A 24,471-nucleotide genomic window follows, 5' to 3' on the forward strand; every position below is an offset into this window, starting at 1 on the left:
TTAAGTTATAAATTGAGACTAATTTTTTCAAATCACTCTTTTTCTTTACTTTTTTAAATCACTATACTGTGACACTGTCTAATGTAAAGTTTATAATCATCAAGAAGGAATAATTTTGGAAAATACCGTTTAGCTTCACAAGCTGGCAATGTCTCTCTCCCAACCAAATCCCATTCAAAGTACTATCTTGGAATTAAAACCACAAAGCTCATAGTTTCTAATCATTAAACAAGCACAATGCTTGTCGCATAAGCTGGAGACTTAGTTGCTTTTATATAGAAATATATGAAATAGGTTCAAGGTAAAAATTTTTTTTAAACCGTAGATTATTGTTAGATTTAACGGTAAGCAAAACACTATTAACCATGTTTGTAGAGTTATAACGTACCTATGTTAACTAATTTTACTTAAAATCCCACATTTCTTGCCATCCACACTCCTCATTCATTTTGATTGGTGGAATAGATATTGTGGGCAGATGTAGAAGAAGAACCAATCCATGTTGCATTTGATGATTGAACAAGGCTTTGACTTTCCATTGAGTTTGGTCGTGAGCTCTCCCCATATTGATCTCTTAAGGCTTCGAACCCCCATTCATCGCTATAAATACTTGGACCTCCGGTAAATTCATCAATGACTATCCGGCCTTCAAGCATGTTCACTATTGCAGTCATGACAGGCCTAAGCACTGGTGATGGATTAGTGCATAATAAAGCTACTTTAATCATTCTAAGTGCCTCTTCCTTGCTGAAATCAGACCCCAATTCTGGATCCACCAATTCCATCAAATCTCCTCTTTGTTGTAACAATATGGCCTAAAATGACAAATGAAAAGAGTTTGTAAGTTATTAAAAGAAAAAACAAACAATTCAATTCTGTTTTTTCTATCAATGGTGTTCCCCAAGTTAGCAAACAATAGGCTACCATGTTAATTAAATGAGAAAATACTATCACTCACATAGTACACACACTCACAAAAAATAAGGGAAAACATTACTTTAAGTCACAATTTAGAAGTTGAAGTCACGATTTCAAACTTCGAAATTGAGACTTTTCAAGTCACGTTTTCCCTTGTGTTTTTGTGAGTGGATATACTATGTGTGTAATAGTGCATGAAATAAACATTACTCTAATTAAAATATGAAAAGGAAATTAACAGTTAATAATGAAAAAAAGAATGACATTTTCATTAAAATATAAAGGCAGTTAATATCAACATTTGTTTTGTAAATTCACCCTTTTCATTTATAAGCCAAACATAATCTAATTTTCCTGTATTTTAAAGATATCTAAGAATTTTTTTTTTTTTTTTTTTGGGTGTGTGTCTGTGTTTGTTCATAAAAGAAGTAGAAGTTTGGAGATCAAATCCAAGTTTTTCATGGAAAGAACTTACGGACATTTTTTTTCCTTCCGATAATTAGAACCTGTGGACAGTGTTATTGAATTATATGATGTTAAGACAACATCACTCACCAGCACATCACTTTAATTCCAATAAATAAAAATTAGTTATGCTTGTAAGTGAACAAAAACTGTTTATGAACAGCTCAAGCTCAGCTTGAAAAAAGGTTTTTTTATGGGTTTTTTTTTTTTTTTTTGCTGAATGAAATATTATTAACCAAAACTAAGAAAAACATTATGGAGAATACTGGGCAGCCTTACCCAAGATAACATTAACAAAACTTGCTTGGGAGGGGGGCTAAATCCCATATCAAAACAACTACAAATAGAGCTATGTAGAGACCACTTAGCTGACATATCAGTAGCAAGATTTGCATCCCTATAAACCCACCTAGATTTAATGGCTTCAAAAGTGTTATGTTTGATTTTTAGCAAACAAGGCAACTCAAGCCCAAGTTTGGGTTTGAATATTAAACTAGACAAACTAAAACATGATAATGTGTTCACGAATAAGCTTGTGAACAAGAAAGTTTGATTTGACAATATATAGTGTTATAGTTTTATATGTATACTTGTCTAAAATTATATTTATATAGAATAGATTACGTAGATTTGTAAATAGGTTCATATAATATCAAATTAGTTATTATATGTTATTGATAATATAGAGTGCATTAGTAGTAAAAATTCATAGATTTGTGAAGGGATAAAAAATTTAGTCATGATTTTATTATATATGGGAAAATAATAAGTTGATCAAGTATCTCATGAACAAGCTCGTGCTTGTTCGACAAGAAAATGGACTAAGCTTGAACATTAATCTTGTTTGGTGATGAGCTTGAACTCAACTCGTGTTTGAAATATTATTAAATGAACAAGCCCTGAAATTTTAATAGTTGGCTCGGCTCAACTTGTTTACAGCCCCTTATGCAACTTGAACCTCGAAGATACAACCAAAAAAAAAAACCTGCATAATTTGCCTAACTCTCTCACATGTATGTTTTCAACTGAATGATGTTTATTTTCCAACTTGAACCCAGTGAAACATAAAGCAGGTTGACCTAGTCAAATAGAGTAGTTCCAAAAGAAGAAACTTGGGTTCATATTTCTACCCAAAAAAAAAAACTTTGGTTCATTATATTCTTTTAGCTGTACATTTTAAAACAACATGAGAATGATGTATCTTACCCAATCTAGAAGGCATACGAAGTTCTGATTTGGTCGATATTTCATGTTGTTCTTCCCAGCAATAATTTCCAATGCAACAACTCCAAAACTATAAACATCCGCTTTGTAGGTTAGATGACCCCATAATGCATATTCTGGTGCCATATAGCCTCTGCAACACATAAATTTATCATGATATTTGGTTCACTAATATGATCTTATAAACTTCTAAATCCAAAAAGGCCAACATCAGTCAATTACCAACCATCAGATTACCAATCAATTGTTATGTGTGCAACTTGCAATTAATAAGGCCACCACAAGTGAGTTTAGCTTCATTGAGCTAGAAGCAATAATAAATCAACTAAAGCAAGAGTAATAAGTAAATTAAAATAGAGATATTATGTTTTCTAAAAGTGGCAAAGTGGATCAAATTTAATGAGTAGTTGCACTAAAAGATTTTTTTTGGGGGTGGGGGGGGGAGGGAATTATTCCATACATCCAGTCTGCTATATCTCCCTGTTTATGTGAGAAGGTGGGGACATGATGGTTTGGCCATAGAATTTGACCTATAATGATAATTGATTTTGTTGGACTTGATTCATCGTGATTGGTGCTGATGGCAGTTTCTAGAGTGTCTAGTGTTACTTTGAATGGTGAATTGCAATGGAAACCACCTAGAAGTGAAGCTGTTAGTGCTGTATAGTTAGAATGCTTGCTGGATTAGTTGCATGATGAAGATAAGGTGAGGTGGACTCTTACAACAAGTAGTGTTTTTCTTGCCATTCTACTTGGGACGCCATAAGAGTTAGGAGTGGTGAGGTGGATTGGTGGAAATTGGTGTGGAATACTGTTGTGCTGAGGTGGATTGCCATTCTATTCCCTTCTTTCAAACTGTTTGTAAGTGAGTTGGTGGTGTCCCGGCAGTGGTGTCCCCTGTGACTGGTTGGAGTTTGACGCAATGGGGGTGTTCTCAAGTGGTTAGTAAAGTTGTTGTGACAGCAACAGTATATTGCATTTTGAGGTTGAGAAATCAGATACTGCATTAGGACCCATTGAATTCCAAGAATAACACGGTGAAGAATATCTTGAAATGATGTGAGATATAGACCTGAGGCTTTTCTTCCTTCCATACCTTCAATCAGTGATCAAGCTCTCTGCTCTAAGCTGAGAATTCAGTTGCAAATGGGCTCTGTTTTGTGCTGCCAGATTTGTTGTCCAGCTTCTTGTTGTTTGTGGCTGGCTACTGGCAGGGTTTGACAATGTGTCAGGGGTTTCGGAGGTTCATCTGTTGTCCCAGATGCTTGTATAGCTGCTTGTTTTAGTAATTGCAAATAAGCTACTATGTGTTAGGGTGAATTGTGTTGTTGCTTATGGGTTTTGGGCAGAGGTTTACGTGCATCTGGGGGTATTGTAGGAGGTTGCTTTGACAACCTAGTGTCTGCAGCATGGCAGCTTGTATATTGTGTTGTTTAAGCTGTAATTGTGTCTTTTTGGTTGATTATATTTGCTTGTTCATTAAAAAAAGGGGATGTAGCATTAGAATTCAGTTTGAAGAGCATGGACCTTATTACTTGTTGTTGCCAAATAGATATAAGATCCAGTCAAGTACTTTGGTCAATACTTTTCTGACAGTATTTTCTATACTTGTCTTAGTGCAGAGATTTCATTCCAGACATATTCTGGTGTACTTTCAGGGGACAACTCAAATTACCGATGTATAAGATCAGCATCAATTCACTATGCCTCATAATCAAGATCTGCAGAGGTAATGAAATAGAAGAGAGGGAAAAAATAGACTCCAAAACGAAGTATAGAGGGGGCAAAAGAAAGAAGGTCAGCTCACATTGTTCCAGCAATTTTGGTGCTAATGTGTGTGTTCTCCTCTTCATCGAGCTTGGCCAAACCAAAGTCAGAGATCTTAGGGTTAAGGTCTTTGTCAAGCAACACATTAGTAGATTTGATGTCTCTATGAACAATTTTCAACGTTGATTCCTCATGCAAGAAAGCCAGGCCTTTTGCTATACCAACACATATTTTCTGTCTTGCAAGCCAGTCCAATTTTAACCGGCTATCTACAGGGCCTGAAATTCATGTCCAAAACCCAATCAATGAAATTCATGATTAGTGTTTGTCCTCATTATTCTATTATCAACATAAAATGCATGGTAAGGTATAAAATATTAGCTTACCAAACAAAGCACGTGCAAGGCTATTGTTTTCCATGTACTCATATACCAACAATAATTGTTTTCCTTCAATACAGCATCCATACAGTCTAACAAGATTTGGATGTTGTAAACCAGATATCATGCCTATTTCATTCACAAATTCACGGCTTCCTTGCCTTGATTTTGATGAAAGTTGCTTAACTGCAATTACAGTACCATCAGATAGTATACCCTGCATCAAGAATAGAAAAATATACTTTTTCAGGTATGTATTTTATTGTGTAACTCTTCAAATGTCTATCAATAAGGAGAATAAGAATAAGAATAAGAATAAGAATAAATGGATGAAAAGAAAACTCATTCTAGAATAGAAAAAGAGTTGTCAGGTACCTTGTAAACTGATCCAAAACCACCCTCCCCCAGCTTGTTTGCAGCATTGAAGTTATTAGTGGCAGCTTTTATTTGCCTATATGTAAAATAACCAATTTGCAGGTCTAATCCTTTTAACTCTGTCAAAGGCATCAACTGAGATGTCAAAATGCATCTTATAGTATAACAAGAACAATGTTTAACCAAAAATATGCATGCCTCCTGTCTAGTTAGATAAATCTTAAAGAGGATAAGAAAATAAAAGGCTTTTGGATGGCAATATATTGTAGTAGAAGTTGTGCGGGGCGATGCGCGAGGGGGAGGGGGTGAAGGAGAGATGTATTTAGTATGAACAAGTATAGAAAACCGTAAGTTTTTAGATTTTATCTTTTTCCTCTTTCTCAATTACAAGTACTTTATTGGGAATCAAAAAATTAAATGGAAAGGTGAAATACTCCATTCATTTATCATAGAATGAGATGGCTTGATACTTGTCACAAGATCATTTTGCAACTAAAATAAGAATATTAAACAAACAAACCAAATTTCATGCGACTTTGAGGACAAGTTGAGAGTGAAATCTTTCAAAATAATACTTTCTCTATTAAAAACTTGGTTTATGAAAACCTTTAGACATCACTCGACGACAGAGAACTTAAGCCAAAAACACATTATTCATTTGAAAATTTACTTTATGCAGTTTTTAAAAAAGTAAGCAATGATAAAGACTTTTTTTTTTTGAATAATTCCATGGGCTCATTATCATCAAAATTGGAACTAAATGACCCAAATCATCATCCCAAATAAAAGATCATAAGCTCTGAGCCCAGAAATCCTACAGTTTCTTTTTAAAATGTACTTTGGAATGCTGATCATCTAGGGATAGATAAAGGAAAATAAAATTTTTCATTTTCTATACGTTGTTCCAACTTCATGCCATAATAGGAGATATTAAATACTGTCCTCTATAATTTCCAAATAAGATTTGCACAGATTACCATTTTCCCTTGATTTCTTCCCTCCCAAACAACCTTTCCACCAAAGAATGCCCAAAATCATAAAAATGAGGAGTAGCACTACAACTACAGCTCCAACCACAATGGATATCTTCATCTTGCCATCATCAAGGAGACTAAAATCTACAGAAAATAAAAATAAGTAAGGACAGTAATTTTAAGATTGCATTCTGAAATATATTTAGCACCATACAGAAAATCCAAAGCAAGACAGCAATAGATGGTTAAAAGACAAATAAAGTTTTTTGTAGTCTTCCATCTATATGTACTTTAACATGGTTTTGAGTCTTTCATCTAAATGCAGATACATATGGATTTCTAGATCCACTAAATTCCTATGATTCCACAGTTTATCAATCTAATCTGAGTATGGAAGAACTTGGACAACAACAAGATTCTCAATCTCCAATATAATTACCAGCTTCCACAGAGATAGCTGATATGAGGGGACCATATGTTCCTCTCGTTGGGGCAGCTGTTGTTCCTTTCCCAGCCCAAAAAAAGCGAATCATCAAAACTTTATTTGTTACATTTGCTTTATATTCCCTAACAACTACTTTATCAACCCCTGGTGCAGCATTTTCAATATCAAAATCTTTGAACACCAATTTTTCCTGCAGCAAATTAACTCAATTAACTCCTTTACTATAATATACAGATAGAAATAAATTTGACAGGATACCTGCACATAAATATCAAATATCCGCCTTCCAAGACTGTTAAAAGATCTATTGTCTCTGATTACTATCTCCGCAAAGTGAAGTTTCAATTTGTAAGGTCCATTTGCTAGGCAGCGGGCATAGTATGTGATTGAAAGAGGAGACAGGCGTGCACTTGTGTATAATACAGACTCATTCATTTTGAGTATGGATACATTATTTGCTATATAGTCATTTGCACTAGTGTTTAAATCCCAAAATCTTCCAGAGCTACTGAATCCCCAATACTCCCTCACACGAACATATTTCGCTGGACCAGCTGGGTCAACATCCGCTTCATACTTAATGTTTCCAATTGTGGTTGCTTTCCCACCACAATTTATATGCACTGAATACCAATCTACATAGAAGCAGTACCAAATCAAATACAAGTAGACAATTATTGTTAAATAATTTATGTATTTGTCATGTACAAATACATAAATTACAAAAGAGGAAATTACAAAAGATGAAATATTTAACTAAACTCTTTTCTTCATTTTGGAAGGAAATTACAAAAGAGGAATGCCTGACTAGACAATTGAAGCATATACCTTATCATAATTTGATTCGAATTGATATTCATATATGATTATTACCTTTCGAACATGGAGATTCATCCAGGCACTCACGAAGTGTTCTTAATTAGTGAAGTAGATAAAGAATGTCAGTTATCCCAAATAAATTGAAAAAAAAAAAAAAAAAGCTGTGGTTCTTCTTAAAAGATTACAAGTTTAAAGCTTACAACTTGTCCCTTCCAGAAAAGCTTTTGAAGAAATTTCTGATGCAAAGGAAAAATCAGTTAGTTTCAGAAAAGGTTATGAAGAGAAAAGTGTGTAAACCTCAAGAAGGCAGACTTACATGTTATCTGTACAGGTTGGTGCAGAGCCCTCTGACAAATTATTGTAAGAAAGGTCTATTTGGCTGCACAAAAAGCAAGATTATTATATTGTTCTTCACTATAACACCAAACAAGAACAACAAAGTACTTTTTAAGAGTATTTTGCTAAAATTGTTAAAACTTTAAACTATTCATGGTGAAAAGTGTTAATATATTATGGTCCAAGAGACCAAAACCTATTGTAGGCGTATGTTAGTTTAGAATTCTCTACTCTTTAAACCTAAACCAGTTCAAGTCCACCACCTGAATCACCAAGTCTGAGAGCAGTGTCCAAGGTTATGTATATAGTATCATGGTAATAAACTAATAACTTTAAAAATATCTTTCTCTAGACTCACAAGTCAATGCAATATTGAAGTAGAATTTAAGATGAAAACTCATACTATTTACTATCTCTGCTCATGATCCAGTCTGGAACAGACCCAGTGAGCAAGTTGCTTGTCAGACACCTGTTTAGTAAAAAAAGTAAGAAAACAATATCATCAACTAAACAAATATAGCGTGACTAAGTTTGGCAACCTATAATTTTCAGTAGCTTATTTGCTAAAAGGTGGGAAAAAATATGTCAGCTTATTACCAAAATGAAAAAGTTTATTTGGTAAAAGATGGGACAAAAAATGGATATAAGCAAATATTTTGGCTAAAGGATGCCAAACAGACACATAGTGTATATTAGCTCATAGTTGCACTAACTAATAAAGAAAAAAAAATGTTATGTTTTCCAGAGACAATTGAACTCAAACAATATGGCTGTGTTTTACCCTAATATAGTGCACCTTTTAACCTATTCTAAAAGAAATGGAGAATATTCTAGTTTTAGGTGTATACAGAGTGAAGTTCATTGCAGATTCACCCATGGATGTTGGCCAAAAGCCAAACCTTGCTACATATGGTTATGCGATTTAGCTGCCTAATTGTTTATTTGAATTTACTCTACAATTGAACTAGGTTAAGGGTTTTGTTGTGAAGATTACAAGTATGTCAATTGTGTTAGACCATCAAAGTCTGGAATTTTTCCATCCAATCTGTTGAAGCTGAGATCTCTGCAAGAAAAAAAAAAGGGGTTTATAACTATGAATCTGAACTATATATAGAAAAAGTTATGACACAAAATGTCAACTACTAAAAGAATGCAAGTTAAAATTAAGAACACAATCTATTATAACAACTAATTGATTTAGAAACTCATTAATCAGTGAGATAATTATGAGCTCTGTTACCACCAACTCCCTCAAATAGTACCCATTTTGGCTTAAGTTTCTATTCTAATTTTTATTGAAATATATATGTGCTCTAAGTTCTAGAAAGTAAAGTATGACCCAAAGGTTAAGTCCGTAAATTTCTATATATTAATATCTAGTTATTATATTTTAAGAGCATTGTAATTCAACTGACATCTATTAACGTTTCCATACGAAGCCATCCGGGGTTTAACTTCCTACTCTCTTACTATAATTATCAAATTGTTAAAAAAAAATCTATTCATATTACCAAAAAAAAAAAAATGAAACCATCATTTGTACATATCTATAATATATATATATATATGAAAATTCTTCTCTCACAGTCCTTATACACTCATCGTACACACACTCTAGGTTAAGGGTTTTACTTGATTATTGGGTATTTTTGGATTTTATTTCTGGTTTTGTCTTTTATACATACATACATACATACATACATACATATATATATATATATAACTGACCATGTTCTGTTCAAATGTCCAATCATCTGGGGGCTGCAGTACACTCATTTTCCATTAAGAAAGACTAAAAATAAGAGGGTCAAGGAGAAATGACAGTAGCACTATACAAGGTTTGAAGTTGGGTCATGCTCAATATAGATGGAGGAATTGGTCCAGAAATATTACAGCTCTTCAACATTCTGCAATGTAAATAAACTTCTGGTGAGCAAAACTGTGGTAAATTTTGTTTTCATTCCAATCTATAGGATTGTTCAACAAAAGAATGACTTACAATCTACTCATTCGTGTGCTGCTTCCTAAGTTTGGAAATTTTGAATCCCCTCCAACTAAGTCACTGATCCTTCTACATAGAGTTGCACCATCAATAACTGTTAGCTCTTCAGCATTAAATTTCATTAATTAAAACATCACATGAGCATATCCTAGAGATTAAGTTAAGAATTGTTATCTTGAAAGGCAGAACTCACAGCTCAGTTAAGTTACTCAAGATAGAAATGTTAGAAGGAATTGGCCCCTCAAAACCACTAGCTTGGATCTCTCTGTTAACAACACAATTCAAATGGATTTAGATCACACCTGAAACCTTTTACTTTAAAGAGATTTAGATAGGGATGTAAGAAAAAGCACATACAATTTCTCAAGTTGTTTCCAACTTTGGAAAAAGTCAGGCATTCTTCCAGTGAAGTTGTTACTGCTAATTCTACTGCATGTATCCCAAAACAAAAACATTATTGAACAAAATACAAACAAGAAGAATGTTACAGTCACCAAAATGACTAAGATTTTTTTTTTAAGGAAAATCTTGGAAGTACTAGCAACCATGGAAAAGGCTTCAACCACTTACAGTTCTTTTAATTTGGTCAACTTAGTTAGCGCAACTGGCAACTCTCCTGAGAGATTGTTAGCACTAAGAGTGCTATAGTCACCAAAATTAAAGTTGAGGTCATTTCATGTGTTCAGGATTAAGCAAATCAATGACAATTTAGAAATGACAAATCAAAATTTATTTGAAAAATTAAGAGAAAAAACTCAAAGAAACTCACAGATTCTCCAAGTTAACCAACTTTCCAAGCTCAAGGGGAACCATTCCTGAAAACAGATTGTTCTCGATATTCCTGAATGTATAATATATTCTTAAATATTAAAGCCGGTTAGACCAAATGGAAGTATGACATAATTTACTGTCTATATGACACAGTGATGATAGAAATACTTCAATTTTTTTCTGCTCCGATGTGTCACCACCAATCACCAATAAAAAATTCAAACATTCATTCATTCATTAGGTGATTGGCATCCACTTTTATTGACACATCAGTTTGTAACTTTTATGTTGTTAAATTGGTAGTAACTCAAGTATTTTCCAGAAAGAACGACAAAATAAGAGCATACAAGTATTTAAGTGTGGTAATGTTTCCCAAGAAGCTTGGAATTGGTCCTGATAAGTTGTTCACAGAGACGGACCTGTAGCAAATCCATTTAATTAAATAAGAATGAGCCTTTAATGGCTAGTCTTGGACATGAACTGAGGAATCACTTACAAATATTCCAACTTTGTAGAAGCCCATTCGTGGGGTATGTTACCGCTAAGGAAGTTACGATTGAGATCACTATAATCAAGAGGAAATTGTGCAATTATGTGGTTAAATCAATTATGGGAGTGCTAATTATTAAAACAAATAATGGGTGCTCTTTATTACAGGTACGTCAGGTAGGGTAGCTTCACCAGAGATCGTGGAAGCACACCGCTGAGATCCTGCCCTTTAAGAATCCTGTGTGACAAGGATACTTTGAATTGTTTAGAATAAAGAGGGAGAGAAAGGGAGAGAAAAAGAGAGAAAGTATTAATAAAATTTTGGGATAAAATCTCTTATTAATGCGCTATTTCCTTCTCATTTTAAAAAAATTAAATAAATATTATGTGCTGTACAACCAACTAAAAATTTGAGAGAATCAAGATTCAATTGGAAGGGAGGGGATCATTTTTCTAAAATTTTAAAGTATAGTATTTATTACATACAAATTGTTTTCCACACTTCTACCCACACTTTAAAGATAATGGAAATAAGTCTGGATTTGAAAATCGTGACTTTAATTTCATTTGAATAAAACAATCTCTACATATTATATAATTTCTCAAGCAATACAATAAGACCCATATATAGTAGAGGTGACAATTTTTACCTAAACCTATTAACTCACTCATGACTCACCTAATTTGGGTAAGTCTTAACTCAGTCCAATTAAATATTTGGGTTAAATTGACAAGATCCAAATGGGTAATTCAATTAAATAAGTCTTAGTAAGTAAGCTAACTGGGTACTCAAGTATCCATCTAAAATTTAAAGTTTAATACGCGCGCGCGTATATATATATTTAAAGAAGGAAGAAGCAACGTAAACCCTAATAAGCTAAACCTGCTGCCACTTCTTCCATCTAAGAAGGAGAAAAATTTTCACACTATGCAGTTTGTTCTTTTGGTTGATTAGCAAAATAAAAGTTTAACTTTGACTTACAATTTAACGACGTGGCATACTCTACCAGGGCAATTGCAAATGAGAGAATTGTTGTACAATGGCCTCGAATCCAATTTTGGTGTTAACCAACTTGAGTCATTTATGCATGGGTCCACATTCATATTCCAGCCTTTCTTTCCCAATTGTTCAGCTATTTCACCAAGGGCTTTCACTGCATGATAAATCAAACTTAATCAATTTCCTTTTAACCTTTTACCTATTTTGTTGGCTTTAGATTTAATATAGTCAATAGCATTCAAATTCCTTAACCAAGTAATAAATTCAAATAATGTAATATTATGCTAAAAAAAATCTTAATTAAAGTTTAACTTAAAAATGTTATATCCACAACATTTTCACAATAAATTTTAAATGCTAGGTTACTATTAGTTGCTCTGAGTAGACAAAAAAGTAATTTAAATTATGAATTTAAAGAAGAACTATAAACACTTATCACCGTAAAACTTGAACCTTGAGATGCGCATTAAAAATTTTAAGAAAGGGAAAAAAATCCAATTGTAATGCCTCATTAATAAATAAGAAATGAGCTGCCTCAAGCAAATTAAAAGAATTAAGATCAAAATCTTCAAAGTTTTCTCGAGGTCTTTTCTTCTCCCACATTTTATTTTGAGCTATGAGAAATTGAATAAGTAATTGGGCTCTTTCATTGGGTCAATTGACTATGGGTACCCTATCTATCTATGTGAAATACTAAAATGGTTGGGCTAACGAGGTGGCATTGAGTTTGTTAATGCCTTCATTTCAACATAATAGGTTGAGAGGCTTGAATCTCACCTTATACCTTTTAGTGTTTCTACTTCCTAATTTAGGTGTTTAGAGAAGCAAGATTAAAACATAATATTGAGGACAAAATTAATTCTAAATTTTATTATTAGTATAAGAAAAAAATGACTTAATTTATTAAATGGAAAAATATTAAAATAGTAAATATAAGATATATGTAACCTATAATTTAGTTTTCCCATGCTTGGTTTCAATTGATTTTCTATGCCTAGTTTAGAGTTAGTATATGCTTAAGCTATTCATTCATAATTTAAGCTCACTATAAATAGATATTTCGAACAAGTAATAAATATAAATAATCAATATATAGTCATTCTCTTATGAAGTTCAAACTTCAAAGATTCATATAAATATAAAATATTCACACAAATTACCTGAATACTTAAAAAGTAAAATTAAAAATAAATTAACCTAGAAGTATATATCTACAATATGATCATATATTTGAACATTTTAAAATATTCTATGTAGGCCTTGACTTTCTAAAGATGATGCATGAGTTTTTATTTTTTATTTTTTATTTTCTATTTTTTATTTTTTATTTTTCTGATTAGCTCAAAAGTACCAATATTTATTCTTTCTATCTTAGATTTCATTTTGAAGTATCAAAATATGGGTTGATTGCAAAAGACTTTAAAAAGAATATAACATTGATAAAGAATTATAAAATTCAACACATTAATTAGAAAATATTGTGATAATATGTTATGATTTCAAGGTTACATAAAAGGATATTTTCCTTGATTACAATAGGAGAGTTAAAAGTTATTTTTATAAAAAGAAGTTTCATTTTTGGAATATTATTTTCTTGGCGCAATAGTCACTCGACTCACTCCACAATTATAAGTACTTGTGGGGTCTAAGGAGCAAGGGCCAAGGTTCAACTCTCTAGAAGAGAGCTCTACACACATATACACTTAGATTAGGTTAGAGTAGGTTGCGGTGTTGATCTGGGTTTTCGGTCACTATGGTTGATTGAGTTTGGTTTGGGTTTTTGATTGAGTTGATCATGGTGATTTTTGGTCAGGTGCCAATAGTGTTGTTGTCGGTTATGGGTGATCAACTAGTAGGTTTTTGGTTGGGATACTCATAATAACATTTTGATTGGGTGTTGGTGGATCATGGTGGTTTTGGGTTTCGATAGTGCATAGGTGATGTGAACTAGTCGGTGATCATGGTGGTTTCAATAGTTGCTATAGGTTGTGGATGATTTTGGTGGTATCATGGGTTATAGGAAAATGAATTTTTATTGGGTTGTATACTTTTATGTTAAAAGAAGATGAGATGTAGGGTGTATTGTTAAGTGATGTGTTAAAATAAATAAAGCAGCCTTTTTGAGGTGCTAATTAAAAGTCCGTTTAAAAACGACTTATTTTGCTAAAATTGAAAACTTTTTACCGAAAGTATGTAAAAAATAAAATAAAATAAAAAATAAAAAATAAAAAGAAAGAAGCTAATAGTTGACTTTTGGAGCAATGGGACCCACTTAATAATGTAATAGAAACCACTTTAAGAGAAAAATAAGCTAAAAATTAAAATAAACTAACTTTTTCTCAAATCCTAAACACAACCTAAATACTAAATTTTTTAACATCCCAATTTGAATACTCTTATTCCCAAAAGATTTCAAAAACATGCAAAAGTAATGTCATACATGCAGCATGTATGAAGACAAATCAATCACCGCACATACTAAAGTTGGTGATGAAGGAAAGATTTGAATCCCGTTCCCGCTCTATAGTTAAGCTAGTGCAAAAGAGAGTGAGATTGAGAATTAAAAATTTTAATTTTCAATCTTAACCATAGGTGAGAAAAGTTGAAAAATTAAAAATTGTTAAAATTAAACTCTGATATTCTCAATCATTGAAAAATTATTGCATCTCCTGAGTCTCAATCCCAGAAGGAAACATGTGGCTGGGATGATATATCATGTTTGAAAAAAACAAAGGTCCATATATATCATTTGTGTGTATATATATATGTTTTAGATTAAAATTGTGCGCTGTTTAACTTTTCTCAAAAATAAAAAACAAAATTTGATGTGGCAAAAAAATTATTAGAGGTATTCTAAGCTTCTTTATAGAACCCTTTCTTTTCTTTTCTTTTTAAGAAATAAACACACACTGACACACATACATCTATATAGAACCTAAACTAGTAAAGTAATTAAATAACAATAATCAATCAGAGCAATATTGGATATCAACTATACTGTTTTCGCCTACTCCTTCTAATGTTGACGGATTTTGTTGAAAACAGTTGAATGTATAGATGTCCAGTTTGAAAGAACAGATTTGATCCTATGTATGAGTAAAAATATATAGAAATATTATATAGATAGAAAACAGAGCAAAGAATGTCCTGACCTTCATCACTATGAGTTGTCCCTATTCCAGGTTGTACTGCCATGCATATAAGTAACAAGAACACTATAAAGCTAATGTAAGGAAGAACAAGCCTCGCCATTATTGTTTGCTATGCCGACTAGCTATTCCGCGAGCTTTGTTTGCAAAGTGCAAAAAGTCTAATATACCATGTATATAATACTTGTTAAATGTTAAGGGACCCCTACAATTTAAAGAGTAGGGCCCTTAACATTCAATAATTTTTATTTTTGCTTTTGAATCTTTAATAGTTAGGACTATGTCCCATTCCTAAGATAAATGAGATTTCTCCATATTGCAAAACCAACAAAAAGCTAACTTTATAATATATAAAAAAGCCTTGGTCATGAAATTTAATGTTGGCTTTTTAATGTCTCATCCATTTGTCAGACTTTTTTTTAGGTTTGTCATGTGCTTTTTCGTTTAACGTTTTACTTGTTTGTTAATATGTTTCTTTAAAAAAAAAAAAAAACATGTTTGTTTATATAATACTGATTTTTTAAATGTTATTTTTTTTAATTTCAAGTATACTTTAACTAATTTTAAAAATAAATAAATAAATAAGCGAAATAAATTTATGTCAAACTGATGGATGATCTTTACATATAACCTGTAAAAGTCTTTAAATTACGATTATGTGGGTTTATTTTTTATTTTTCTGGTTTATTTTTAATTTTTACAATAGGTAGTTGAGTGAATCTGGATTTGATGCAATAGCCTTATTCAATAGTGAACTAATGGCTGAAATTAAAAAGTTGAAAAATCATTTTAATATCAGCCCTTGAATTAGAATTTTTTTAATAACTGCCTGAGATCTCAAATCTATAATTGAGTTGGTAGGGGTGGCTCCACATCCTGATTTGCAAATATATATATATATATATATATATACACATATATATATATATATATGTATGTATGTATATATATACTTACAACAAAAATTATATACTAAACTAATTTATTTGGATCACCCTAATATAAATATTAAACACCTTGGTTTGAAAATCACAAAAATGAGTTTTACAAAAATAAAAGTAATGCTACATTCAGAATATTTTTACAGTAATTTTATAACAAATCATATATGGTAAGCTGTTATTAATTCTAATTTAGGACTAATATTGGCATCATCTCTTTACCCATTAATAACAGTTTGTTGCATAAGATTTGTTATGTTTTCTTATAGATCTTTTCTATTTCCATTGAATATTTTAAGGATTCCTGCTTTTGCTTTTTATCAGCTAGGTCACATATTATCAACTCTTACTACCATTCTAGAATATTTTTATCAGCTAGGTCACATAGTATCAGGATTCTAAAGACTATTCTTTATATTTTTGTCACTGATTTTGCAAAATAGTAGGGACTACCTTTTTTTTCTAGATCAAATCATAGCTTTTAGTACTAGAAGTTTTGATGTTCAAATGAAACTCTCTACCAAATGAAAATAGTTTTGGTACTTGCAGAGATTTTTGAGTGGTTCCTAGGCCCAGCTAATTGTGCTACCCTAATTTTGGTACTTGCAGAGACTGACGGACACTCATTTGGTTTTTGTACTGAATGACAAGGGTATTCTTGTCTATTTTGTTATGGCCTGGGAACTGGGTAATTGGTTGCGACTCTTATTTAGTTGTCAACTAAAGTGTATTTGGGTTGCCGATGAGCTCTAGCTCAAACGACACCTCTTCCCTTGTAACAGTAAAGTGTGGAGGGCTAGGTTGTGGGTTCAAGATCCGTTGGATACATGTGTTACTTACTAATAACTCTTGGTCTTTAAAGTTTGGGGTTGTTTTCATTTTAACCCTTTAATAAGTTTCAAAATTTTATTTTGGTCTTTAATGTTGGATTCCATTTTCATATTGGCCCTATCATCCATTTCCTTTAGTAATCTAATCATTAAGTGTCCTTTGTATTTAACTATTCATGAAATACTAGCTCTATAATGTTGTGGAATGTAGTAATTTCCTTATTGTAGGCAAAATAACATATTATGGATGGTAAGATTACTAATACTTATCAAAATAAAAAATAAGGAGAGAAAAAGATTTCTAACGGAAATGGATGGTAAGGCCAATATGAAAATGAAATAAAACATGAAGGGCCAAAATGAAAATTTTGAAATGTAAATGGCTGAAATGAAACGAAACCAAAACTTCAAGGGCCAAAAAGGTACTTTAGTCTTAAAAATATATTTGGGTCATTTAGATTTAGACTTAGGTCAGTTATGCTTTGACTAGTGAACCAACTTTCCTCAATCCCCCTAATGTGCTCATTCACCAAGCATATGCAGCCTATGTTAGTTATGCATTGATGTACATTAAATGGGACAAAGAATAAAGTATTTGTAGCCCATGTGGTGTATCTATGTGGTATAATAAGATATTTGGATGCATCAATGTTGTGATGACTAGGTAGTATTCTTTCTCTTCCATATTACTACTGTCATCAAGCTTTTATCCTAACTGATGTAGGGTCTCTAGAAATTCAGCATTAAATTAGATTCTTGATTAGATCTTGAATGGTTGATGGCTGTTTGCTATTAAAAAAATGATGAAAATAACATGAAATAAAAAAAGAAAAAAACACTAGGACAATCACTCTTAGGTTTTCCTTAGCAATCACACTTAGGTATGAGAAGGTAGTCACACCCTCAAAGCTTTGAATAAGATGCTGAAATTTTATTAAAATCAAACTCTCTATAATTATTATTTACTACAATAAAGCCTTATGTCGGCAGGTGTTAAATCCTTTCCTAGGACTAGGACTTTAAATAAGCTATTCCTCTACTAGTATTACTAATAACAAACAAAAGAGACTTAAGAATGTTTAAACCAACCACCGCGCACCCTTGGTGTGGTGGTCACTTCACAAGTGTAAATACTTGTGGGGTATGGGGGGCAAGAACCGGAGTTCAAGTCTCGAAAAGGGAGCTTCACACACATATACACTTAGATTAGGTTAGAGTAGAAATTCAATCTTGTATAAAAATAAAAATAAAAAGTTTAAACCAAATAGGAAAGGATTGCAAACCATGCAGAAGTTCCGTAGCAAATTTACCCATTTCCAAAAAATTTTGACAGTGAAAATTGATCTATTTTGTTGAAGAGCTGCCGCCATGCCTCTATTCCAGTTTAGTCAGTTCTGCCCATTGTGTAGTATAGCCACTCTTTGATTCAAATTCCTCTCTCAATTTGGTCCTTGACTTGTGAATTTCCTTAAGCATACCACATGTTACTGTTGGGATTTATGCCCTAAAATTCAATTTATTGTCATGTTATAAATAATTAAATTGTTTAATTATATGAGACTATTTACAAATGAATTAATGGGACATTATATTAGTCCATAATATGCATTGTATGTAATTTAGTCACAGAAGAAATCACAAGTTCCTTGTAAACTCAAAATGTAGTTCGTAGTCGGTGATGAAATTGGACGTTTCATCTGCGAAGATTATAACATATCAACTAAGATGATTTGTTTTGATTATGGAAGTAGAGATTTCTAGTTGATATGTTGATATGTTTTAAGAGTTAAGACATATTGAACTGGACCATTGTGAGATTTATTATTCTCTTAACGACTGTCAAATAAAAAATAAATCACACGACTTCTATTTACATCAAATCTAAATCTTGAGAGAATAATGGACCTAATTATGAGATGCAGGTTATTTTGATATATCAGGAGTGAGATATATTAATAATGATCAAAACCTCAGTATGTTGGACAACCGCATTTAGTATTGATGAAACATATATTTTTAAGATAGAATTCATAATCTCTTAATGGAGATATAAAATATTCCCTTGAGATAAATTTAATGGGTTTGGTTATTTAGAGTGTTAGGCCCAACCACTTTAGTAAGGAGTTACTAAAGTATATATTTATGAAATTGGATTTCATAAATATATGATGAATAACATAAAGGATTAAACCAAGCACTCAAGGTTTAAGATGTAATAATCTTCAAAGTGGCAGTCTATATTCATGACTTTGTATTACTACGAATATTTTAATGAAGGAGTTGCATGTATAATAAAGTCTTGGGATATAATTTATTAGTAAGGCCTAGAGTGCAATTATATTCATATAGTGGTATTGAGTATAATTAATGGTAACTTTGGACTTGTCAAGAGTTGACTAAAAAGCCCAAGACCCATTGGAGCTAGTGTCTTATTGGTCCCTTTTGGTCCCACTCCAAGCCACACACAAGAGGCCAATTAGAATAACCCAAAAGGCTAACCCAATTAGATAATCAGTTATATATAAAAAGAGAAACATATAGAATTTTAAGAGGGTTTTTCATAAGTCTTTTTCATAAATGGATTCATGAAGAACATACAAGGATGAAATGGTTTGTATATGAGTGTTGTGACACTCTCTAATTCTCCCTTAGAAACTGATTGAGAGACCACACTTCTTGGGCGTTAGTGGAATTGGAGTGAAGATTGAAAGTATTCCCAAGTGCTTCTGATCTTCGGTTTTGAAATTCACTGCTCCAAGGTACGCTCTCTTGTTCTTAAATTCTAAAACTTACATAGTGCATGTTATCAATTGTGTATGAAGTAAATTCGTTAAATTTTCGCTACGTATGTTTTGTATGCAATATAAACACGTGATTTTCCAATAGTTACCAACATACCCAATTAAGGATTTTTTCATCGTTTCTACATTTAATGAAAATATATTGTCTACTTCCCTATGCATAGGGATTACTTTGATCGAGCCTGAACTAATAAAATGCAATTTCATGTCACTGCACTTTTCTTTCACACCCTTATACATGGAACTCTAGTGGGGATCTTGCATGCCCTTTATCCTCTGTTAGAAATACTGAATTTAATAGTATTGTATTTCTCACTAAAAGAATATACATGAGTGCTTTTATATAGGAGGCATATGAGTGCAGTACAAGTAAGAGTGTAGTTCAAGAATGTGTGCTATACAAGTAAACTAGTTAGGCCTAAAGCCCACAACACTATACATGTTAACAGCCCCCTCAAACTCAAGGTGAATGTGAGACCAACTTGAGGTTGTCAACCAAAGTACGAAGGCGTCCCTTAGGATGTGACTTGGTGAAGATTTCTACAAGTTGATCTGTAGAGGAGACTGAGATTAGCTTGAGAGCACCATGGACAAGATGATAACGGATAAAATGGCAATCGATCTCGATGTGTGTAGTCCGTTCATGGAAAACATCATTGTGAGCAATATGAATGGCACTCTTGTTGTCACAATAAAGAAGAGTAGCAGAGGATGTAGACACACCTAAGTCTTTGAGAAGCCATCATAGCCAAAGAAGCTCAAATGTGGTATCAGCAAGGGCACAATATTCTGCTTCAATATTAGAACGGGCCACATGAGTTTGTTTCTTGCTTCGCCAAGAATTCAGAGAAGAACCAAGAAGAAAGCAATAACCAGTGGTGGACCTGCGATCAGTGGGATCTCCTGCCTAATCAGCATCAGAAAATGCACGGAGAACAAGAGGAGACTAAGTAGAGTAGAAAAGACCATGGAAGAGAGTGCCCTTTAGGTACCGAAGAATGCGCAGAACAGCAGCATAGTGAGTCGATCGTAAAGCAAACAGATACTGGCTCACTTGGTGAACAACATAGGAAATGTCTGGACGACTAACAGTAAGATAAACTAGGCTGCCAACTAAGCGTTTGTCAAGAGAGAGATTAGACAATGGTTTCCCCCCCCCCCCCCCCCCCCGAGGGAGTCAGATGTGCATTAAGCTCGACTAGAGTGTCAACAGTCTTGCTATCAGTGAGTCCAGCTCTAGACAAGAGTTCAGATGCATACTTGGCTTGAGTAATGTAAAGTCTATCTGTAGAATGAGTGATTTCAAGACCCAAGAAGTAGCTGAGATGTCCAAAATCTTTCATCTCAAATTGCTGACTGAGAAAATTCTTGAGTTCTTGAATGCCATTAAGGTCATCACTAGTTATGATCATATCATCCACATACAGGAGAAGTAAAATAGTGCATTTGTCAGTGCAATGAAGAAATAAGGCAGAATCATAATGACTGGCCATGTAACCTAAACAAGAAATGGTAGAGCTGAATTTGGCAAACCAAGCACGTGGGTCAACGTCAATCAACGATGACGTGGCGGGTGACGTTAGCAGCGCAGATGGACGATGATGTCAGCGATGATGTGGTAGTGATGACGTCACCTTGGGCTGACGTCAGTAGGTGCAAGTTTGGCGCGTGTAATGCGTGTGAGCGCGTGGCGGCGCGTGAGGAAGAATTTCGGTGCGTGGCGGCGCGTGGACGCATAAGCTTCAGTGCAGAAGATTTGGACGGCGTGTGAGGGCGCGTGGAGGCTCCGATTACTGCGAGGTTTCCACGATTGAGTAGATTGGGAAGAGGCGATCACTGTGGTACTTGAAAAATATTTATTGGAGCAAGATGCACGGCGGAGATAGGAAGTGCAGTGGTTTGTGTGGTGCGGTACTCCTCAACGACGGCGGCTGCAGATCCGAAACCCAAGGACAATGACTAGAAGACGTCGGAGGTTCTACGGCAAAAAAATGCGTTGGTTGCTGTGATGGCGGAAGCGATGTTGAGAATATAGTACCACCAATAAAGACAAAACTGCTAAGAAAAGGTCAGAGCAGTGACTTTGATACCATGTTAGAAATGCTGAATTCAATAGTATTGTATTTCTCACTAAAAGAATATACATGAGTGCCTTTATATAGGAGGCATATAAGTGCAGTACAAGTAAGAGTGTAGTACAAAAATGTGTATTATACAAGTAAACTAGTTGGGCCTAAAGCCCACAACACTATGCATGTTAACATCCTCTAATCTGCATTTGGTGAAGTATAGGTGGAAGTATAATTCAATGATATCTGAGAATTATGTTTTAAAAAGAAATTGAATCTGAATGTATCTTTTTCATTCACTTGTGCAGATGTAATGATTGTTATAGTTGAAAAGGTAAATGCCACTTCATTCCCTATCAATTGAAATTGCTATTAGCTTGAAGCAACAGACATCACTTAATATTTCAATAAACTAAGTGTCAGATCATCCTAGTGGACTCCACAATTAGATGTCAACTGAATGGGACAGTGTACTTTTAAAGTGGAAAAATGAAATGCCTCTGTTCTGAATTGTTATACTTGTAAAGAAATCATCTCTTTTGAGGAAGCTAAGTTTTGTTTAATATTTTTTCTTCTTACAGGAGTGGAGCAGGCATGTGAAAAAAGAAGAGTTATTTTTCATTTTAAAGGAACATGTTAAGTACAATGTATTGCAATTCGATAAAAAAGTTTTTCATGCAAGGTGTAGGTATTCCTCAAGGAAGTGCTTTGTCACCTCTACTTTGCTCATTATACTATGGACATCTGGGAAGGAATTTGATCATTCCATTTCTTGAAAAAACTAGTAAAGGTGCTAGTAAAGATGTATCTAGAAGACATATTTCTATGGATGCTTCTGCAGAGGAAAGTAGTGGGGATAGATATATACTTCTTAGGTTTACAGATGACTATCTTTCCATTTCAACCTCAAAGAAGCAGGCTGCTAGCTTCTTTTCCAGGCTGCAAAGAGGATTTTGTGAGTACAACTGCTACATGAATGATGACAAATTTTCTCATAATTTTGATATTGGACAGTTATTAGGGATTCCATCAAGCAGGGCATATGTGGATGAAGATGGCATTTCATTTCTTCGATGGTGTGGATTGCTTATCAACTGTTGCAATTTAGAAGTTCAGGCAGACTACACAAAGTTAATTTTTGTATATACATTTTACTTGCTTTGTTGTCATTCTACTTGCCAGATATATCTTATGATCTTCTGTTTTGGAATTTACCTAGTGGTGTCTTGATGGATAATCAACATTTTTGTTTTATTGGTGGGCTTTAGCTTCAGATGCTAAGATTGGGACACAATCATTTGAACCTTTGAAATCATTCCAAATCATTGTCAGGCTACTCATTAAGTGTACATAACATGATACTGTGCAGACTGTAGTCTATAGTCTAAATATTATTGATGTATATTGCCAAGAGCCATGCTCAACTAGCATTTCTTGGTGTTTCCAACATGAGACATCCAGGGTTCAAATCCCCTCATTCCCCAACTATCAAATTATCAACAAAAAAAAAAAAATTTGATAAAACAATTATCAAAAAATTATTGGTGTATAAGTACTGCCCTTAAGGCCTTAACATTTGGTACTTTCAAAATTGTATGTTAGCATTCTTATATGGTTGTATATCTTCTTTCTTCCAAACAATTATACTTGAGAGTTTCCTTTTGGTTGTTGCTTGATTTATTTTTATTTATTAATTCTAATTCTTATTGATTTTCTAGCCAGAATTTGTGAAAGTTCAATTTCTTCTCCAATTAACTTTTTCCATATGCTAAACAGGTATCTGAATAATCATTTAAGTTCGACTCTTACTGTCAGCTGGCAAAGTAAACCAGGCCACCATCTAAGGGCAAAGTTGTGTAGCTTTACGAGACCTAAATGCCACCCTATATTCTTTGATTCAAATATTAATTCTGCAGTCGTTATCAGATTAAATATATATCAGGCTTTCTTGGTATGTGCAATGAAGTTTCATTGCTATGTTTGTGACTTATCATACATATGCAAACTTCATACGGGATTCTATTTATACATTATTGAAACATCTCTAAGGTATGGATGTAATTCTTGTTTTTCTTACAGTGTATGTGGTTAATAAACTTGGTTTATTGAGAGCGGTTTTTCTATGCTGATTTTAGTTGATATTTTAGCATTGTTGAAGCCCCATGTGCAGTATACACAATCTTTAAATTTTAAGAACTATAAAATTTAATTATCAAATTTAAAGTTACTTATTTTCTACTATTTTTTTCAGTTCTTTTGTCTTTATTGATTGACTTGGTAGGTATATGTACAAGCTCATAAAGAAACGGATGCGTTTTGCATGCCATTATTCTGATATCTAGCCAATACTTCAGTTGGAGGAAGAAGAAGTTGAATGGCTTGGATTAAAGTATTGAAGAGAAAAGAATCACGGCATAAACAGTTGATATCTTCATTGAGGTATAAGTTAGAACATACAATACCTACAAGTGTGCCATTGCCACCTCAACTAAAGTAAGCAGTGATGCCTCACATTCCTCTTTAATATGGAAAATTAAGTATTAAATTCTTGAAGGTATGTGACAAGTAGTATAATGATGGAACTTTTTTCTTTTTTGTTTTCTCATTACCTGTCCTAACCCACAACTTTTGGGACTATATTCAAGTTTATTTGGTTATTATTTTTCCTAATAAAGTAGAAAGTTACGCTAGAGCATAGAAGGTTATGTTTATTTAC

General features: G+C 33.1%; 1 protein-coding gene across 2 annotated transcripts; it reads right to left on the reverse strand.

Moving 5' to 3' along the window:
• Positions 1–221: 221 nt before the first annotated feature.
• LOC142636369 (putative LRR receptor-like serine/threonine-protein kinase At1g07650) lies at positions 222–15,259 on the reverse strand. 2 transcript variants are annotated; one of them, XM_075810572.1, is made up of 24 exons: positions 15,118–15,259; positions 11,948–12,119; positions 11,132–11,203; positions 10,973–11,041; positions 10,824–10,895; positions 10,475–10,546; positions 10,276–10,347; positions 10,059–10,134; positions 9,899–9,966; positions 9,703–9,774; positions 9,539–9,610; positions 8,698–8,766; positions 8,107–8,172; positions 7,684–7,746; positions 7,568–7,603; positions 7,422–7,462; positions 6,807–7,183; positions 6,543–6,738; positions 6,107–6,247; positions 5,130–5,248; positions 4,761–4,971; positions 4,415–4,652; positions 2,590–2,740; positions 222–815 (listed from the first exon to the last, which is right to left on the reverse strand). In XM_075810572.1, exons 1-24 carry the CDS (start codon positions 15,215–15,217, stop codon positions 441–443), a joined length of 3,000 nt encoding a protein of 999 aa, XP_075666687.1. In that variant the 5' UTR covers positions 15,218–15,259; the 3' UTR covers positions 222–440. The 2 variants fall into 2 exon arrangements, with proteins under 2 accessions (XP_075666687.1, XP_075666686.1); XM_075810571.1 differs by having other exon boundaries at positions 9,899–9,970; positions 10,063–10,134; positions 15,118–15,247.
• Positions 15,260–24,471: the final 9,212 nt, after the last annotated feature.

Source organism: Castanea sativa, chromosome 5, assembly GCF_040712315.1.
Source record: "Castanea sativa cultivar Marrone di Chiusa Pesio chromosome 5, ASM4071231v1".
NCBI lineage: Eukaryota > Viridiplantae > Streptophyta > Magnoliopsida > Fagales > Fagaceae > Castanea > Castanea sativa.

Coding starts and splice junctions, on each gene's coding strand:
- LOC142636369 (XM_075810572.1), bottom strand. CDS start 15,217: ATGGCGAGGCTTGTTCTTCCTTACATTAGCTTTATAGTGTTCTTGTTA. Junction 7,747..8,106: donor ATGAGCAGAGATAGTAAATA/GTATGAGTTTTC, acceptor CTTTTTGTGCAG/CCAAATAGACCTTTCTTACA. Junction 7,463..7,567: donor TTTTCTGGAAGGGACAAGTT/GTAAGCTTTAAA, acceptor TCACTAATTAAG/AACACTTCGTGAGTGCCTGG.